Source organism: Mobula hypostoma, chromosome 25, assembly GCF_963921235.1.
Source record: "Mobula hypostoma chromosome 25, sMobHyp1.1, whole genome shotgun sequence".
Classification (NCBI taxonomy): domain Eukaryota; kingdom Metazoa; phylum Chordata; class Chondrichthyes; order Myliobatiformes; family Myliobatidae; genus Mobula; species Mobula hypostoma.
In genome coordinates, this window is record NC_086121.1 from 32,832,969 (window position 1) to 32,854,882 (window position 21,914).

The 21,914-nt window shown below is 37.6% G+C and overlaps 1 protein-coding gene across 16 annotated transcripts in view; it reads left to right on the forward strand.

Annotated features, from left to right (window-relative positions):
* Positions 1 to 21,914, forward strand: part of LOC134337823 (eukaryotic translation initiation factor 4 gamma 3-like) — a 306,969-nt gene that overhangs the window by 227,301 nt on the left and 57,754 nt on the right. For all 16 annotated transcript variants that reach the window (XM_063033097.1, XM_063033102.1, XM_063033098.1 and 13 more), the window contains 4 exons: positions 2,463 to 2,700; positions 9,829 to 9,962; positions 12,808 to 12,930; positions 20,445 to 20,618. In XM_063033097.1, coding sequence (XP_062889167.1) covers positions 2,463 to 2,700; positions 9,829 to 9,962; positions 12,808 to 12,930; positions 20,445 to 20,618 — 669 coding nt within the window. The remainder of the gene's footprint in view (positions 1 to 2,462; positions 2,701 to 9,828; positions 9,963 to 12,807; positions 12,931 to 20,444; positions 20,619 to 21,914) is intronic.

Below are 21,914 nucleotides of genomic sequence, written 5' to 3' on the forward strand. Positions count from 1 at the left end.
TATTCAAAGCAAAGATTGGGATGAAATCTATTGCTATTTATCTTCCACCAATGTCAGAAGATTCTGGAAGTGTATCAAAAGAATATTAATTAATGTCCATGGTGTTAGAAGTTTCCTTTGGCTGTCTGGATAACCTCAATGATTGAATAGCCACAATGACTGGTAATCTGAAAAGACCTTGTGGCATCTTTCATTTTAGTACAATGTGCCTATGTACAAACTGCCACATTACCTAAACTGAAACCAGTAAATGTTAATACTTGGTAAGAGATGCCATTCCTGCTACTAAAAGTTATTGATTAAAATCTTCAAGGTACAGCTACCAATTTGCCATTTATCTTATTAGCACAGTTTAAATGCTGCAATTATTTTCATTAACTGTTTCATAGTGAACCTCCTAAGTACTTTATTGACAAAATAAATGATCTAAATTTATAACTTCTCTGTAACTGTTTTTTAAAAAACTGCTGGCATAAAAAAATGTTTTTATTTATTATGAGCAGCAATTCCATTCAGCGTACCAGGCTGAGTTCAAACCTTTGCATTGCCACATGGGGATAACTGCCTTATCTTCTATCCATGCACCACACCATCATCTGTCCACCATTCACACCACCACCTTCTTATAGCAGTAGATAGCAAACTGATTTTATTAATCTTTAGAAGACAAGATAGCTACTGCTTAATGTGTGTGTGTGTGTGTGTCTGTGTGTGTGTAACCCCTTTATGTACTGTGGGAGATCAATGTGATTGTGCTAATTAGTGTGCACAAATACCTTGCTTTTTATTTAGAAGGATATTGATTGATTAGTATATTGAGATCCCTGGTTCTGTTAAGCAGGTTGATGTGTATAATCCAATGAGATGAATTTGGGCTGGTTGAATTGTCTTTGTCCAGTGCAATCAATTCTATACAGGAAGTTTGGTAGTTCAAAAATAATTCCTAAATCCAGCAGACATTATTTGATGGGATTTATTTTTTGATAAAAGTAGGTTTAAAGTTTACTTTTGGTGCCTTAGCTGACTAACATATCTGCAGAATTTTAAAATGTGAAATGTCATTTTGTTTAAGTTGCTGTGGTTTTAGTATCATGTTTAGAGTTGAGAATAAGCTTGTAAAGGGAATTAGCTAAAGCTAGTGTGTGAAATGGATTAGTTTCATTAATAATGGCTTAAGAAAGTTTAATATATGTACTAGGAAAGCTGAAAACAAATATTCAACCGACTGGTTGTAGAAATCATATACTTGCTTTGTACCATACAGCCTCAGTTACAGAAAAGGGTTTTTTTTTAAAATGCAGTATCATCTTCCTGTTAATGTGATCAAATATTTCTACTGAAATCATTTGCTTCTTTTAAAATGCTATATTGTATTATATGATACAGAAGCAGGTCTTGTACCCCAACTTTCCGTAACAGCCACATTGGCTACCTGAGCTAGTCCCATTCATCCAGGCCTATATCCTTCTGAGTCCTTCCTATTCATGTATCTCTCCAAATGTCCTTTAAACACTGTAGTTGTGCTCCTCAATCAATATTGTTGCAGGTAAAAATATTGAAGCATCTAAATCTATGATTTCAGTGTTACAATACTGCATTTCATTAAATTGCAGTATCATGTGTGGCATCTTTACTTGTATTTGTGCATTCAAAAAGAAAAAAAGTATAACCCAGTTAAGGTACAATTTTATGTCAATTAATGATTACTTTAAAATGCATTTCTGGAAAGACTTCTAATACATTCCCAAGAATTACCCAACTTTCTGGTTTTGGTTATCTGAAAGCAGTTTATTTAATGCCAGTCAATTGGATTAAAAAGACGCAGACCCGCTAGAGCTTTCACTCATTAATAAACAATTTTGGTTTTTGAAAACTGTCAATGCGTCTTTGTTGAAAATATGGGTCTTGGTCTTTAAATGAGCATCAGTCTCTACTGTGGATATTTTAAAAAGGAAACACTTAATAGGGTGCAAAGAGGTCTCAACGAAAGTGGAAAGTTCCCTCCTAAAAGGTCGTTTGTGCTTAATAGGAGGAAATTGTTGTTTGTTTAATTTTCTCCAATGTTTTCAAAGTTATTTCATTAACTTTTGTGAAAGTGTACTTTGGTTTCACAGTGGGTGCATTCAGGTTTAAGCAAGTGATTAATTAATTCTGAGTATTGGTTGAAATGTGCCAAAATTATTTTTGGAAAATATGATCTGGGCTTATTATGCAGTTTTCTTGTCACCTTAATTTTCACCTGTCCACAAACATAATAAAATTAACATTTCCTTATAATATTTGAATGTCTTATTTTGTGCTGCAGAGTTGCACCAATGTTAACTGAAAGTAGTAATGGTGCAACCATGTATTTTTATTATTGATTATTAGAATATTAATTCATAGTTTGTTAATATTTAATCGTATTCCATTTTGGTGGTGTGGTTAAGTATTTGAGGGTGACGTGTCCATTTATACTTCAGCTTAAACTTGAAGAACTTGCAGTTGAAAATTTGCCTGAATCTGAACAAGATAGAACAGTTCCAGGTATAAATGTGGACAAAGACTTGGACATTAAAGATCATGCAGATGTGGAAGAAAATGGGAATCAGGAGATAGAACCAGAACAGAATGGTTCAGAGACTGTATCTGAAAGTGAAAGCACAGAGACGAGCACCAAAGAGAACCCTGATGATAGCGTGGTGTGCGGCTTCAAAGAAGGTAAACTTTGTTTTCAGTTCCAGGCTGCTTATTACCAGCCCATTTGCAATGAGAATTTGATTGTTGAGCATATGAAAGATCATGTGAGGATTTTATTTTACTTCATAAACCCTAAATTTGCAACAGTTTATGTGTTGTGAGGTAATGTGGCTTGCAAACAAAACATTAAATAAAATTAATGTTCTTCCCAATTCTGCAATAATTGAGCTACACATTTATTAAATATTGTCAGATATTAAGTAGAAATTAACACTACCTGGACTGTTCTAGACAGTTGGCATGTTCATTTCCCTCCATAGATGTTGAACCCACTGAGTTCCTTCAGCATTTTGTAAGTTGCTGTAGATTTCAAGCATCTGCTGTTTTTCTTGTATCACTTACTGCTCAACTGCCTGGTCAAGCGTAGATCCAACAACACTGAACCTATCCAGAACAAAACAGCCCATTTGATTGGTTTTCCAGCTCTCCTTTTTGTTGGTTCAGTCAATACCCCATCCATGCTAATAAATCATTTGCAATGCCAATAGACAGCTTTCAAATAACCTTATGTAGCACCTTTCCAGCAGAAAGCCACAGCAGTCTGGCACTGAGGCTGGCTCTGTGACTCAGAAGTGTAGGGGGAAGAAAAAGCTAGCAGTCATGATGAAGGTTTCATTGGTTATAGGATCAGACAGGAGGTTCTGTGGACAAGAACGAAATTCCCTGATGGTATGTTGCCTTCTGGGCGCAAAGGTCAGGGAAATCTCAGACTGAGTCCATAGCCTAAGGAAGAGAGTGAACAGCCACAGGTTGTGTCCACATCAGTACCAGCGGCTTGGCAGGAAGGCTGACAAGGTCTTGCAAAGTGAGTTCAGGGAGTTGAATGCAACGTTCAAGGACAAGACCTCTATGGTGGTGATTTCAAGATTGCTACTCATGACGCTTCATATTGAGGCTTGAAATGGGAAGATAATAAAGTTTTACCAGTGGCTAAGGAAATGGTGCAGTTTGACTGAGGCTCCCATATTGTTAAAGGAATGGGTGGGATGGAGTTTGTTAAATGGTGTTCAGGAAAGTATCCTTAATCAAAATGTAGTGGTTCAAACTACAGAGAGTGTGATGCTAGATCTCCTATTAGGGATTGAGACATGGCGGGTGACCGAGTTTGTGTAGGGGAACACTGCACCTAGTGATCATAATGCCATTTATTTCAAAATAGTTATGGAGAACAATAGGTATGGTCCTTATGTTGAGATTCTATATTGGAGAAAGGTCAATTTTGACGGTATTTGAAAGGATCTGGCAAGTGTGAATTGGGACAGACTGTTTTCTAGCAAGAATGTGCTTGGTAAGTGGGAGGCCTTCAAAAGTGAAATACTGAAGTATAGAGTTTGTATGTTCTTATCAAAATAAAAGGCAAAGCTTAATAGATTTAGGGAACCTTGGTTTTCAGTGGGGTATTAAATTCCTGGTTAAGAAGAAAAAGGAGATGCATAGGTGGTAAGGAACAAATGAAGTATAAGAAATGCAAAAGAACACGAGGGAAATCAGGAGAGCTGAGAGAAGACATGAGGTTGCTTTTGGAAGACAAAATCCCAAGGGCTTTTATAGATATATTAGGAGCAAAAGCATAGCAAGTGACAAAATATTGGTCCACTTAAAAGATCAGCATGGTCATTTATGCATGGAGCTGAAAGAGATAGAAGAGATCTTAAATTGAGTTTGTGTATCTGTATTTACTCAGTAGATGGACACAGAATCTATAGAACTGAGGTCCTTGATACCTAGTATATGGATTATCGAAGAGGAGGTACTTGCAGTCTTGAGGCAAATGGATACATCCCCAGGGCTAAAGAAGTTGTCCCCTCTGACCTTATGGAAGGCTAGTGCAGAAATTACAGGACTCCTGACAGAACCAGTGAGCCTGACATCAGTAATGGATAAATTATTGGGAGGTATTTAGAATTTACAAGGATTTTTCCTGGACCTGAGTTATAGGGAAAGAGTGAATAGGTTAAGACTTTCTCCGTAGAGCCTAGAGAATGATTGGAGATTTTCAGAGATTCACAGTATATTTATTATCAAAGTGTGTATGCATTATACAACCCTGAGATGCGTCTTCCCCAAAGACAGCCACGAAACAAAGAAAACCATGGAACCTGTTCAAAGAAAAAAATCAATACCCCCCCCCACGCGCAAAAAAAATCACACAAGCAGCAACCAAAAATACAACAAATGGGAAACACAAAATATAAAACCCAAAATCAAAAGAGTCCAGGCATATTCAATTCAGCTCAGTGTTATCTGCTAGCTGCCCAATTCAAAATCACCCAAAATAGCAACAAAAAAAGGGAGCAACCAGGAACACATCTTAATGTGAGCTACAGAGTGTAATCTACAAACCACATCGATTAAACCTTGCCCGAGACCCAGGACTCCAGCATACTCCTCTGGCAGCATTGAGCGAGAGGAGAAAGAGGAACCATTTGAAAGCAGGAACCTTCCTTGGGGAGCAGCCAGCAAGAGGAAGAGTGGGTTCCTCCAACACCAGCAAGTGAGAGACAGCGCTGAACATCCGTGCGCCTTCTGCTCTTGCCTCGATGATTTCAATCTTCCTCGACGCTTTAAATAACAAGATCAGTGAGAAATGGAGTCAATCATGGGCTTGTGCCCCATCTCCAGGCTTTTTGGCCTCGAGGCTGCACATTTCACTCGAAGCCTCATGGAAAACCCTTGGAAACAGCAAAGCACTAGATCACTCACTCAAAAGCACACCATCAAAATGTAGATCACGGGATCCAACAGTAACAGAACCACATTTGAAAGCAAAACATGTAAAAGAAGTGGAAGTGACAGTTTTGTGAAACTTCTGGCCCTTGGTCACGTTCTTCATTGTCGCCATCTTCTTCCGGAAGATATGGGGTATAAATAGAGGAAATGCAAGCAGGCTTCTTCCACTGAGATTGGGTGAGAGTAGAACTAGAGGTCATAGGTTAAGGGTGAAAAGTGAAATATTTAAAGGTAACCTTGTTAGTGAACAACTTCATGGAGTGGTGTGAGTCTGCACCAAACTGCCAGTAAAAGTGGTGGATACAGGTTCTGTTGCAACATTTAAGAGAACTTCCGATTGGTACATGGATGGGAGGGTTATGGAGGGCTATGGTCCAGATGCACATCATGGGACTTGGCAGAATAACAGTTCAGCCTGGACTAACTTGAAGAGCCTGTATGTGTGCTATAGTACTCTGATTTTGGTAAATACAATTATACAGCACATACTGGTTCACGTTTAATTATCATGCTTGCTACATCTTTGTAGAAGTGTATTTTATTTTTCAGACTTAACTGTCTATCTCTGTATTAGTTATTTTTAAGAGTCCCAACTTCCTTGGTAATGATTTCAGCATTTCTTATTGAAAGGCATTAGATTCATTCTCTCTGTTTCCCACCTTTCTTGAAAGACACATTGTATTTGACGTTATCCGGATGTTGAGACCTTTACAGGTGATATCTTGGGAATTCTGAACATTGCTTTCAGTAGGGGTACAAGCTTAGACGACTGCAATTCTTCTGATCAAGATACACCCACAATGCTGTTACATAAGGAGTTCTGTAGTTTAACCAAGTGACAATGAAGGAGCAGCAATATTTTCCAGAATTAATTGGTGTGTGACATGATGTGAAACCTGTAGGAGTTGGTACTCCCATGTGCCTAAAAACTATGTGCTTAGTAGTAAATAAAGGTTGTTGGTTTTAAGGTCCTATTGAAGTAGTCATTGTGAGTATTTGCAGTGCATTTTGCAAAAACTATACAGTACAGCTGCAGTCTGCTGTTGGTGTGGGAGTAAATAGAGCCACAGGTACCAAGGAAGCAGGCTGCCTTATCCTGTATGGTGTAGACCTTCCTTAGTTTTCTTGTTCTGGTCTAGGCAAATGTAAAATATTCTTTTCTTGCTCCTAGCTTGTACCTTTTATAGATATTGTGATCTGAGGTGATGAGTAACTGAACACAGGACATCAAGCCTCTGACCTTCTTATGAAGCCAAAGTACACTGAATTCTGGTTAATTAGGCAATCTGTTTATCAGGACAGCCACTTGTTTGGGACAACTCTTAAAGAACAAAAACTAATCAAGAAAATAGCCAGGGTTCACCTTGTTTATTTGGGACATTCTGCCGTTAATTGGGGACTGCCAAGCAGTTTCTAACGAGTGTTGACTCGTGCTTTTGTGTTCCTGTTAGGTACTACACCACACCTAGAGCAAACATTTTTAGATAGTGTCAGTTTTGTGTGCTTGTGTTCAAAAAGTAGTGATTTTTGACATTGATAATTGGTGACAAGTAACCAGTAAGACAATTCAGAACTGTTTTGCTCACTGCCGTTTCAAGCATTCAGGCTTGGAGATGCGAGAAGTGGCTGGCAGTAAAAATGAAACAATTTCACAGCTTCAAGTTAGGAACTATGACAAATTTGATGGTATCGACAATTATCTTGAATGTTACAATGAAAATGAAGATTTGGAGGATGCAATGGTTGAAATTTGTCTGATGACAGTCCATTGTCTACACTAAGAGCACGATTTTTGTTCTTTTATAGTCAATCAAAAGAACACAGCAGTGTAATTCCTCTGTTGATAGCTTTAGGGAACTAATATACAGTTCTATAGCATTGTAATTGTATTGGTGCTGTTCTGGTTTGTTCTGTATTTCATTTAAATACATAATTTGTTACTCAGTTAAACAGCAGTTTGTCTTTTGCTTATACCTCTGTAACTATTTCCATTGCCACTTAATTGGGCCAAAATGTACTAGTCCCCATGTGTCCCAATTAACCGGCACCCACTGTATTTATTTGGAGTTGACCCAATGAAATTAGTTGTGGAGCTGTACAGCATAGCAACAGGCCCTTTGACCCATTTCGTCTATGCCAAACTGTTATTCTGTCTAGTCCCACCTGAACTGTGGGGTATTCTGCAATTGTAATGTCATTGAATATTCTCACTGGTCTGAGCTCACTTTGCCCACACTAAATTCCATCTGCCTTTCCATGGAGAACTTCTCCAGTTCATGTAGATCCTGTTGTAATCTTAGAGGATCCTCTTCACCACCAGTAAGACAGCAGTATATTTGGTGCAGACTTATTAGGCCAAAGGGATCATCCCTATGGATTACCAGTGGTACAGATTCCTGTCTGTGTTTCTCACTTGCTTTCTCTCTGTCTTCCCAAGGTCAGCCAAAATTGATGTATTCATTTTATTTTTATGCTATTAGTATTAGATTTTTTTTGTTCTACTCACTGAGGTCAGGGTAGATTTTCAAACAGATTCATTCTCTAAACTCTACCTTTTTGAAATTGAAAAGAAATTGAATTGTTTAATCTAAAAATTAAACTAGATGAATCTAGATTTGAAGGAAATAAGCACTGATTCGGTCTTTTCAGCATACAGATTACCCTTTTCACAAGAACTGTGCATCATTATTTTAATAGACTTTTAAAATTGATCATGCTTCATGTAGATACAGTAATAATCATGGATGCTGTTGGTGCTTTGTAATATACTCTTATCCTAGAATATGGTAATGAATTGTATATTAAAGTCTTCAACCCAGCATGAGATGTTTGTACAGTATATAAGATAAGAGAAAGGAGGCCCTAGGATATGGAGTGGGTGTGTATGTTTTGACTTGTTTTGTAAAGTTCAGAAATGGCTGCATAGCTGTGTTCATGGTGAAAGCCTGAGAAACCCCGTGATAGTGCATTTATGGCGTTTGGTGATTAGAAAAGAGGACAGGATAGTTAATGGACTTGTGTAGTCAGTGTTTAAAGAGTCTGGTGCTCTGGTTTAGAACTGTAATTTTTGGGTGAATTGTGGAACGATAACAGTTGGTTTTGAGCCATTCATTTGCGTAGAGTGTAGCTTGGTAATTAGACATCATGTTTATAAATCTTACAACAAGAGCTGAAGAGTTCTAAACTGAGCAGTCAGAAGCAGATTCAAAAAATGAATTCTGAATATCAAGCAATATTGTTAACAAACAACATCTCTTAACATCAACTTTACATTGGTGGCATGAGGTATCACCAATTTTAAGATTTTTTTTAACCACTGAAAATGCATGCCTTCTCAGTGTTATGTGGTATGGAGTGGGTCACAGAAGGGAAGGTGTCTAAACGATGTAATGTGTATATTTAAAGGCTACTTTTAATTTGTGTGGTTAACTCATAATCAACCACGTTTAAACAGAAATTTGAAATAAGTGAATGTATATTACAGAAGTTATAAAAGGCAGTAAAAATTCTATTTTTTAAGTTTGCAGAATACAGAATAATCAGAACAGGAAGTCCACTTGACTCATCTGCAGCCAATTCATTCTAGTGTTTAGTTGTCAGAATCCTACATTTATCAATGTGATACAGAAGAGGCAGCAGCTATTTGGCCCATTGTGTCTACCGGCTCCCAGTGGAGCCGTTCCATCATTCTCACTTGTTCCATTTTTCATCTCAGCTGCTGAATTGGCTACTTCTGATGTGAAGAATTGTTTTCATTCAAACGCTTAAATTACCCCTTCATTAATTTGATCTACATCCCTTTATTCTTTATTCTATATTGGGTTTGCCTTTTCCACACATTTTAACTTTCCCCTCTCATGTGCAGTTCTTATTGGCTGCAAAGCTCATATTTTGGCAATGCATGAAATATTGATGAGATTAAATCTTAAAAGCTTCTGTCCTCAAACTCTCATATTTTAATAACATTTTTGCCACTGATTTAATGCAATGATATCAGTGCAATTATCAGATTTCTTGAAGGTACTATATAAATTTTTATTCAGCATGGATCCATTCTGTGGCTCTTGAAGTTTTGAAATGCTGCAGCATATGCATTAAATGATTTTCTGATGTGCGACCAAGTTTCAATGCAAATTTATGGTTTGTATTCAACAAATCTCAATTAGATGCATTTTTTAAAGAATGACAGTTTCCCTTGGGCAAGATGGCTGATAGAGCATAACTTCTTTTTCTGTTTTTCGTATCATAAGTTTATGTCTTAATGTAATATGTATGCCTCAAAGAAATTGTTCAGCTGCATAAACTCGTAATTGGGTTAAAAAATGGAGTTTTGTTTTTGCTTGTTTTGCGTCATTCTAGACCAGTGGAAATTGACAAATCCAGAGGGCAAGAAGCGATATGACCGTGAATTTCTCCTTGGTTTCCAGTTCATAGCGGCTAGTACACAGAAACCAGATGGGCTGCCAGCAATCAGCGATGTTGTTCTTGATAAGGTGGGGTTACTGCTCCTGCTGAAATAGTTATACAGATTAACGTTAAAATAAATTCTGTCCTCCAGAATTGATAGTGATTTTAAAGTAAATTTCCAATTTAAAAAAACATACTAATTTTTCCACTCAGTTTCTGTTGAGATCTGAATGTTTGAATTCCCAGTAATAAATAGTGCAGCACCCACCTCTTCCATGTGTGAATCTGTGCTTGTGGGGTATAAACGCAAACCTGTTACATACTATGGACCACCTTGGTAGAAAGATCCTTGAAGTTGCAGAGATTGATGTTTCAGTGCAGAGGAATTTTATCAACTATTACCAATGAGGTTTCAGTGAATATTTATTGAAGATTTGAAAATACTAGGAAACAAAAGTGCTAAGTAAGCTCTCAAGATTCATTTTGATTAAGTATTCTTGAAGTTGTTTACCACATGTAGGTAGTAATGTGCTCTCTTGTGGGCAAAAAAAAGATGAATAATCACTGTCCTAGAGAATTGTGTACACTTCAAATATATTGTGCTTAAGTTTGCTGCATTTTGCAAGTTTTTATGCTTTCAGAACTGATTTGAGGAATTGGTATTTTTAAGGGAAAATTTGCCACTGGTTTAAATTTGCACAGATGTTTAGAAATTAGTTTTATTTTGTGCATTCTCACTTTTTTCCAACTCTTTGCATGTGATATAGATTTGTAAGTTGCACACTGCAAGATCAGCTAATGAATATCAGTAAACTGATTGTGGAGTTTAAAAGGTGATAGAAAACTAAAGAAACAGAAAATGCTTTAAATTCCCAGCATTATGTGGAGACAGAAATAGTGTAATTATTTCAGTTATTACTGTTTCATGAAAACTGAGAGAAGTGAGAAAACAGCGTGATTTCAGTAGTACGGAAGAGGGAAGTTTCCAAAAAAAGACAGTACTGCACTTAATCAACAGATCAGGTCGCATTTGTTTCAATAGAAAACTGAATTAACATTGCAAAGTGATGACCTTCTGTCATAACTTTCTGGACAGAAGATAGAGTGTGGTGTTTTGAGCTTGTTTGTTACAGTGCAGAAAGAGCAATTGGAATGGAAAATTTGCATGACAGGCAACTGGAAGCTTAAGGTTCCCCTGGGAGTAGTCAGGATTCTATAACTTGGGCAGTGTCCTCAGCTGTATAAAGGCAGAGTAATTGGGAATGTATTAGTACAAGGAGCAGAAACAGTAGTCAGCAACATATATCCCAGAAAGGGAGGTGATCTGGGGTGGGCACTGAGTAAAATTGATAAAAGGATTTAAGCATAATCTGTAAAGAAACAGGTGAAGCTTGGTCACTTTTGAGTTCCTAGCTACTCCTTTGTTTGGCGAATAGTATGTGGAGTTTGAGTATGTATGTTAATGGCATTCTGTTTGGATATCCCCTTTCCCATTTTGTTTTCCTTTTCTGATAAATTTCTGAGCCTACTGCATTTAGCCTGATTCTCATTTGAGTTCTCCTTATATGCATTATTCAACCCCTTTATTTCTTTTATTATCCAGGGAATATGAGCTTTGGTTTCACTACTGGTCATATCCCTCTCAACCCATGCGGATTATCATTCCACTGTTTAAGAAATTCTGCCTTAGATATATCCTTGCCGTCTCAGTAGCGTTAGCTCTACGGTACAAATGTGCATCTGTTGTTTCTTAATTCAAACCAAATACGTTATGTACATGGCCCTCAAAGAACTCTCTCTATTGAGTCACTTTTGCCACAATCAATGCTCAAACTTGTCTCCATTTTCTTCCAGAAAATCCCATTGTTCTCTCCCTCCCTCCCCTTAAGTGCAATTCATGATATGTTTGATTGCTTACTTCTAACGAAAAGTCCATGACCTGAAACACCAACTTGCTTACTCTCTGTCTCTCGCTGCTGTCTGGCATGAGCATTTCCAGAATTCACACTGCGAACCAGTCTTATTTTTCTACAGGAATGAAATTGATGCATTTGAAATTAAAGATTCTGTTGATTTTGTTCATTTCATTTATTCTGAGACACTAACGAGTTAATGTGGGATAGTAAAAGGATTATGGCTAATAGCCCTTATTATTTCTCCAAGCATCTTTGAAATAATTAATTGATTCTGCTTATTTAGATTCTGCATCATGCTCTATATTACAGGAAGTAATATCCCTTTATTTCCACCAGTGTTGCAACCCAGTCTGCACTAGTTAAAATGCTTGACAGCTAAAGAACCAAAAAAAATGAGTGTGCATTTGATTTCATAGGTTTGATTTCCCAAATGTGAGGGTTGGCCTGTGAGAAGAGATTTGTATATAATGGGTCTAAAATCAGTACTCTTTAGAAGGATGTTGATCTCACTGAACCAAATCTCCTTAAAGTGCTCAACAATATAAAGTTTTCCATGGTTTTAGAGACTAAAACTTGGTCATATTTCCTGCATAATGGGTTAGTACTTATTACTTAAACAGCACACACAAAATGCTAAAGGAACACAGTTGGTCAGGCAGCATCTATAGGGAGAATGAACAGTTGATGTTTCATTGAGACTTGATTCTCTCATTGATACTGCCTGACATGCTGAGTTCCTCCAGCCTTTTGTATGTCTCTGGAATACCACTTGAAACTGAGATGTAAAAGAAATTCTTCCTTAATGGTTGTAAATCTTCAGAGTTGTCTGTACCAGAAGGATGTGGTTATATGTGGTTATACTGAGATAGTCCCAGCTGTTGGTTGATGATCTTATAATGTTAGCAAAGCAGGTTTGATGGACTGCATGGCCTACCCTTACACCTTACACCTTTACATATCCTTAACACGCACAGTGATTTAACCTGGTGCATTAACAAAATATTTTTGTTTGCAGATTGCCCAGACTAAACAAATAACAAGGCCTTTAGACTCCTCACGAATACTGTCCCGGGGCCCAGACTTCACACCATCATACGCAGACTTTGGAAGGCAGCCACAAAGTGGACGAGTAGGAACAGTAAGTCATGTCTATTTCAAAGCAGATTCTGATGCTCATTGTTGTTTGGATTTGTTACATCTTCTTTGAGTATCGCTATGATTTTATCAAGAGATGGACATTAATAGGATTTCACAATGTTTATGTCAGCATAAATCACGATTAATTAAGCAAACTGTGCAGTGGGGAAATGATCATTTTCCCTTCTGACGCCATGTGCTGATCTAGTTAGGTCAAAACCAAGTAGATACAACTATGTAGAGCCAACTGTTTGCTCCAAGAAGTTCCATTAGAATAAAAAGTTACTGACCTCAGAAGTTAAATTGCTGTTCTGTCTGTGAATGCTAGCCGACCTGGAACATTGTCTGTTTTTGTTTCAGAATATTATCATCTGCAGTATTTTTGCTCTAGTAAATATTTTTACTTGAATTGTAATCTACTAATCATCAATGTAGAGAATAGTTTCTTGTAAATGCCCTCTAATATTTGCTTCCTTGCATCTCTGCATATCACATAACTTCAGAATAAAAATGCACTCTACAATTACAGGGGAGATATTCTCCATTCTACTTGGAAGCATGGTTCAACTATAACATTTTCAATGGATAATAGAATTATGTTTATGTAACACAACCATATCACGTCTAATGCATGTTTTTGCAAACTGTTAGTCACTCTTTTTCTTTTTCACAGATGAACAGCTAGATAACTTTGATTTAAAGGTACTGTTGAAACTGAGGGATAAATTGATAACATTGTTGAAGTTCAAAGTTCTATTTTACTGAAACAACCAAATGTAGAACTTAGAATTTAACAACATTTTAAGGGATGTGTCAGCTTTTTCCTTGGGAAGAAGGTTGATTAAGCTAGTCAAGAAAACCATACATCTTAACATCTATGGCAACTAACACAAAGGGAGCAGCTATTTACCTTAATAATAAGATATCTTTAAAAAAAGAGACTGATCATTATCAGTATTGTTGTGTTTAGGTTGTATGTTGCTGATAATCTCAGGTCCTACATGTGGGAATCATGCAACAAAGAGATGTAGGTGAAATCTAAGGGATATCTAAACTTCAAGCAACACAGCAAGCTCTGGCAGGCTGCTGGGCTGTAGAATGCAATGTTAGCAATTTGAACCATTTACACAAATTGGAGCTTCACATACAGTTAGCTTAATATTTCTAGTAGAAGGAATTGCTCAAGGAACCACAGCTATTAAATCTTCCATTATCGAATGATATGAAGAATTGCTAAAGCTACTTTTCAAATCTTATTTCTTGCCCTTCCTGTCAGTCCTGTATGATTCAAAATTAATTCTGCTGTCTAGATAACAGCTTCTCCTCCTGGAGAGTGCAGAGATTTTTTTAATACCCTGATAATAGAGAACATAGAACAGTACAGCACAGGAACAGGCTCTTCTACCTACATAATTCCATATCCTTCCATTTTCCTCACATTCATGTGCCTATCTAAACAACTGTTAAAAGTCTCTTCTTCTACCACCACACCAGGCACCCACTATTCTCTATGTTTTTGAAAAAGAATTCCCTCACATCTCCTTTGAAATTACCCCTTCTTACGCCCTCTGGTACTAGACATTTTCAACCCTTGGAATAAGATGTGTCTGCCTACTCTATCTATACCTCTCATAATCTTAGAAACCGTAGATTTCCCCTCAGCCTCTGCCACTCCAGAGAAAACAATTAAGTTCGTCCAACCGCTTGTGATAGCACATGGCCACTAATGCAGGCAACATCCTGGTAAATTACTTCTGCATCCTCTGTATAAAGTCTCGGCATCCATCCTATAATGGGGTGACCAGAATGGTAGGCATTACTCCAGATGCAACCTACCTAGAATTTTATAAAGCTACAATGTAACTTTCTGACTTTTGAACTCAATGCCTTGACTAATAAAGACAAGCATGCCCATATGCCTTCTTAACCCACCCGATTGACATGTGTAGCCACGTTCAGGGAGCTATGAACTTGAATCCCAAAATCCCTCTGCTCATCAACATTGCTAAGGATCTTGTCATTAACAGTGTATTGTATCTTTACATTTGACTTACCAAGATATAACACTTCATATTTGGCTAAGTTAAACTCCATCTGTCATTTCTCTCCACACATCTGCAACTGATCTAAATCTTGTTGTGTTCTTTGCCAGTCTTCTACACTATCCACAACACCACCAATCTTTGTATTATCTGTAAACTTACTAACCCACCCATCTACATTTTCATCCAGGTCATTTATACACATCTCTAACAGCAGAGGGTCCAATACAGATCACCACTAATAACAGACCTCCAGCTAGAATAAGTACCTTCGACCACTACCCTCTGCCTTACAGGGATGAGCCAGTTCCGACCCAAGCAGCCAATTCATCAGGGGTCACATGCTTCTTAATCTTCTGGAAGAGCCTCCCATGAGGAACCTTGTCAAGCACCTTACTAAAATTCATGTAGATAACATCCACTGCTCTACTTTCATCAATCACATGCTCGTCAAAAAAACTCAGTCAAGTTAGTAAGACTTCTCTCTTGCCTCGCACAAAGCAGTGCTGACTCTCCCTAACTAGGCCATGATTTTCCAAATGCTCATAAATCCTATCCTGAAGAATTTCCTTCTGTAAATTCCCTACCGCTGATGTGAGACTGATGAATCTGTGGTTTCCAGGATTAACCGTGGTTCATTTTTGAACAATAAGCTATCCTCCACATCCTCCTCAGTAAATATTGATGTAAAGAGCTCATTAGTGACCCCACCCACATCCTCCGCATCCAAGCAAAAGCTCCTCCCTTTATCTTTGCGTGGTCCTGCTCTCTGCCTAGTTGTCACCTTGCTCTTGAGAGATATATATATATATATAGACTGCCTTGGGATTCTCTTTTATCCTACTTGCTAAGGACTTTTTATGATCCATCATGGCTTTCCTAATTCCCGTCTTGAGTTCTTTTCTGCTTCTTTATAATCTTCAAGGGCACTTTTTTTATTCTAGCTTCCTGAGCTTTACATACTTTTTTCTTCTAGACTAAATTCATCACATCCCTCGACATCCAAGATTTTTCTGCTTATTTATTTAGAGATGCAGTGCAGGATAGGCACTTCCGGCTCAATCAGCTGCACTGCCCAGCAGCCCACCTATTTAATACTTACAATGACCAATTAATCTACTAACTGGTACGTCTTTGAACTGTGGGAGGAAACTAGAGCACCCAAAGTAAGCTCACATGGTTGCAGGGTGAACGTTCAAGCTCCTTACAGATAGTGGCAGGAGTCACTGACACTGTAAAGCAATACGCTGGATGCTATACTACCGTGCTTTGCCATCCTTGTCCATTCTTCTTACAGGAACATACTTGTACTGTGCTCTGTTCTGCTGGTCTTTAAACACCCTCCATATGTTCGATATGGACTGGCCCAAAACGGCTGTTCCCAACTCTCCCTAGTTCCTGCCAAATGCTTTCATGGTTGTGCTGCTTCAATTTAATACTCTCCTGCAAGGTCCATACTTATCCTCATCTATAACTATCTTTAAAGGTTTCCCTAACTGTTCACCCACTAAAAGGTCAGTCAGCTGGTCAGGCTCATTACCCAACACCATGTCTAGTATAGCTCCTCCTCTTGTTGAAATATCAACATATTGAATTAGGAAACCTTCCTGAGGGCACCTGACAAATTCTGTCCCATCTAAAACTCTTGCACTTGGAAGGTCCCACTTGATATTAGGGAAGTTGAAGTGTCTCGTGACAACAACCCCATTGTTTTTGTACCTTTGCTTAATCTGTCTCCACATGTGTTCCTCAATGTCCTGGTGGCTATTGGAAGGGTCTGTAGTACTATTCCATCAGAGTGATTGCACCCTTACTATTTTTGAGTTTATCTATATGGACTCGGTGGATGAGCCATCCATTATTTCCCCTCTGAGTACTGCAATATTGTCCCTGATTAGCAGTGCAGCTCCCCCCTCTCCTTTTACCTTCTTTCTTTTTGTTCCTAAAATATCAAAACCCTGGTACATTAAGCGCCATTCCTGCCCCTCTGTCAGCCAGGTTTCTGTAATGGCCACAACATCATAGCTCCATGTATTGGTCCATGCTCTAAGTTTATAACCTTTGCCCATAGTACTCCAGCATTAAAATATACACACTTCTAACTATCCGTCCCATCATATCTATTAAACAGATAAGAACAGACTCAAAACCAAAGAGCTGTTACTTTGTATTCATGCAAGTACAAGTGCTCATGAGGGTGCATTTACTGATGAGATACTCAATCCAAAAATTATAGTATTTGCATTCCACTACTTAATTGCATCTTTTAATTTATGAATTGCTTAAAAACAAAATTGCCACGAGGCCAATTTTGAATTGCTGTATTAATTCCTATCTGCCCAGTTGTTTAAAAAACAATAATTAAGCACATAGAAATATGTTTTATGACATCTTGTTTTTCAAGAATAATTAATGCATTATAGAATATATCCAGTCCCATGTCTCAAGGCTGGTGTGGGCCTGCTGAACTTCATCTAAAGTCAGATAAATTGAACATTATATGAGTTAGATATGGATGTCCATGTCTACAGTATTTGTCTATCGCTACCATCAGATTGCATTTGATTTACTTATATTTTTGTCAGCATTGACTTGATTTTAGCCTCCTGTTTTTTGAGAAAATCCAAACATCACAGAGGCTAATCTATCCTGGTTGAGAGCAGTCACATTTGCATTTATGTGAAGGCAGTGGTGCAGACAAATGTGTGATGGGAGCATGCTAATCCTAAATTTGCTGCTTAGGATGTCACCCTCCACATTGTTATCAAGCATATACAAGATTACAGGAGAACATGTGATTTTGATATTTAAACCCCAAGTCAAAAAGCTTACCAATAACAGTGTCACTTGACTGTATTGCCAATGAACTGCTGTAACCAGCTTTGAATCACTGCCCCTAGGAAGTTTTAATTAATATATTGTGCTGTTTTGGACTAAGTAGCACAAACGTGCTTATATTCAAGGAAAATCTAATTCTAACTCAACACATTAATCAATGTAGAAGTCTTTTCAAAATTCAATGGATGCTGGCATAACTCAATTTGTTATTAAGGAATATGGCATTGAGGTTACGGGTCAGCCTTGATCAGCATCAAGGACATCTTCAAAATGCATTGCATCTATCATTAAGGTCCCCTGTCACTCAGGATATGCCGTCTTCTCAGTGCTACCGTCAAGGAGGTGGTACAGGAACCTGAAAGCACACACTCTACACCTTAGAAACAGCTTCTTTCCGTCAGCTTTGTGAATGGACAACGAACCCATGTACATGACTTCACATTTTTTCTTTTTTTGGCTCTCTTTTTGGACTAATTTATATTTTTCCTCATTCATAGATTATTATTATTTATTGCACTGCTGCCACAAGACAAATTTCATGCCATATGCCGGTGATATTAAACCTGATTCTGATTTATTTGATTTGAAAAATGAAGCAGATGAGAAAGGCTGAATACACTGGACAGCAAATTTTTTTGAAAGCATCGCTTCTTCAAAAATTTATTTGTTTATGATATACTATCATAAGCTGAATGCTGAATGCAAATTTAATTTCCAACTACTTGTATCACATAGGAATTTGAAGAAACAAGAAATTAACTTTTATGAAATATAATGCATTTAATTGCATAATGATGCTGGCACCTTGTAATAGTTCGACTGAGCTAAAAATGTTTTGATGATTTTCATTTGTACTCTGTCTGAGGCTCTCACTTAAGTGTCCCAACAATAATCAGCCGGCATTGATGGATTCCAGTTGCCTTGGTACCGTTTCCCCATGACCGCAATGTCTTGGTGAAACCTTTCACCATGGTCATCACTGACAGCGCCAAAATTCGCAAGGAAGAAATCTAAATGGGAATGCAGTGAAAGAATTTTTAGTGGCATGTTGCATTTCATGGCTTTGTATGCTTGAAGCATGTTGTCAACTAGCTGCATGTAGTTTGATGCTCTGTAGTTGCCATGAAAATTTTCAACAACATCCTTGAATGCTTTCCATGCAATTTTCTCCTCTCCCACTAGAAGTTCTTCAAATTGCCTGCCATTGATGACCTGTTTAATTTGTGGACCAACAAAATGCCTTCCTTAATCTAGCCATCAATTATTCTGGGAAATATTGTCTCAAATATCAAAATATATCAAGGAAATTTGTGTGCCTGGTGAGAACAGATTCCATCTTTGTCGTCTTCAACCCAGTAATTCTGCTTTTATCTTTGACAATGCCAAGTCTCGGACCGGGTCATTTAACTCAGATTAAGTTATCAGATGAGGCTCACTTGACATAAAGGGTTCTAAATCTGTAAGGTTATCAGTGTCATTTTCAGTTCCTGGCTCGTGTCTCATGGCATTGTCGTCTTCGTCTTCATCTTCTAGACTCAGAATCTGATGGCTTTGGTACTGGAAGATTATTGTAATGCGGCACAGATCTTATGGCTGAAGGGAGATTGGGGTACTTAATGCATTTCTTGTGTTTAGCAGAGAAACCAAACACACTGGTCAGACAGAAGTGGGAGTCTGTCACATGATTATTCTGCTCTTGCCATATGAACAACGTTGACTTTTGAGTATCTCTGAACTAAGTTTAAGAAAAACAGTGATCTTGCGCAACATATGTGAAGAGCCCAGGCTTTGTTTTGGTCACTAATTATACGCCCACAGTAGAGCTCTTAGGCTTTCTTAATAAGAGGAGTCATGCTCTATCTTTGAGATTAAACTTCATACTTGCCACAAACATAACAAAGTATCATGGCTGTTGCAACATTGGCGAGACATTTTGCTATCGGAAGTACTCTGAAAATACAATTAATTTATTATACTGAGTACACACAATATGATATGCATGTCGAGCATCTAGATCAAGGTAATTGCAAACTAATGTGTGTAAATGCAATGCATAGAGCAGTGTGTGTGTGATGCTTTTATAGCCATTCTAAAACCAATCCTGCCTTATATCATCCACCCTGCCAAAGCATGCACAGACATGCCTGAACAAGATCGAAAATTTTTCAACTTATGTTGTGAGCAACATTTTAATTGACTTGAATTATGAATTGAAATAACAAATATGGGTGATATTAAAAAAAAAAGGTGCATGATAGGGAAATTTCAATGTGAATTTCATGATCAGCAGCCCAAAATCCATTAGATACACCCAAATGTATTCAGGAAGCAAAATCTTTGTTGTCCAGTGATGTCCTAATCTTATTTCTCGTGCTGCAGTTTAACAAACAAACAAGTGTTTGACAAACCTCAAATGTTATTGCAAATTCAACATTATCCAAACAGTGATTGAAATCACTAACAATGTGCCTTGATTAAATTATTTGACACAAAACCAGTCAGGATGACTGAAGTCAATCTCCCCTTCTTAGCTGGATTCTGAGATTTGATTCCTACTCACTGTCAGCAATTAGCTAATTTTGTGTCAAAGGTTTTTAAGACGCTATTATATTAACAATTAATGTTACTAATTTAGGTGCTAAATGCTGGTCCACGAAGGTCACAGCATGGGCAAAGAAGAGAACCAAGGAAGATTATTACAAATATAACTGTAAACGATGATGTCCAGTTGAAGAAGTCGGAGAATGCATGGAAGCCCATATTAAAACGAGAAGAAGTCTCTGATGACTCCGATGTGCAAAAAACACAGGTTGGATTAAAACAAACTCTTCCTGTCACATCATGTTAGGTCTAAAATAAGCAACAGTGGCAATTAACGGAGCAGAATTTCCAGACAATATTGCATTGTTTAAATTCATTGGAGTATGTAAGGAAATACCAAAAACAAAAGGCCTTTTTAAATGTAATTTTTAATCATTGGGTTCTTACCACGCGTCTTTGAGTGAGAGGGTGAGTAGAATATCCTGTAATTTCTGGAGCTTAAAAGAGAAAGAAAGGCAATTTTAATAAAATATCTCAAATTCTTAGGTTACTTGACAAAGTGCATATTAAGAAACTGGCTTGTCTTTCTGCATTGTCCAGAACATGGGGTTAAGGCGTGCAACATTTAGATTGATGAGGGATTTCTCCGCAGTAGTCTCTGATTTTTTCGTGGATGCTCAGTCGAGAATATCAAAATGGCTATTGTTAAGTTAACACCTCAGGATAATGTGGCAGATGAACACAAAAAGGAGGAGGTTGGATAGAACATTAGCCTAACTGAATGGCAGAATAGGTTGATAGGCACTATAAAATACTGCACTGCTTTTCTTCTATTACTAGATGCCTCACTTAAACTCAGTCTATAATGAATTGAAAATTTTGTTGAGTATTTTGTGATATGTGTCCTTTCCTTCTCGTTGTGAAGGTATCTTTTGATGTCCCTACAATTGGTGGATAGGAATACATTTTTAAAGAACCTGTCATTGTCTTAATAAAAGCATCCTTGAAGTTTTAAAGTGCATCATAGAGAAAGTTTTCAAAAGTAGTGTTGTTTTATTATTGTCACATGTATCAAGGAACAGTGAAAAGCTACTGTTTGTAGTTTGCAAATGCTTAAGTACTTAAAGTTTGAGTTTCAAGATGAGGATAGAAATGTTTCAGTTAAGCAATGGTGCAAGAAAGTTAGAATAGCCCATTATTTTTGCTATCACTCTGTTCATTCATCGATTCTTTGTATAGTGCACATGTATGAAGAATCTAACATTGGTTCTCTGAACCTGCCATTGGATTTGGTGACTGGGTGAAGCATCCTTTGACATCTCCAGTGCTTTAGCCTGCTATAAATAATCTCTGAAATATATAGAGTACACTACTTCAAGCACAACACTGTTGTGCACTCTGCTTCCGGATCATCTTGGTTCAAATTTAACTTAATTTTCATCTGATTGTACATATGAATATATAACCAAACAACACAACATTCCTCCGGACCACGAAGGAACTCCATTTAGAAGTACAGTACTATGCGAAAGTTTGAGGCTTTTTCTCCTTCATTCCAACATGT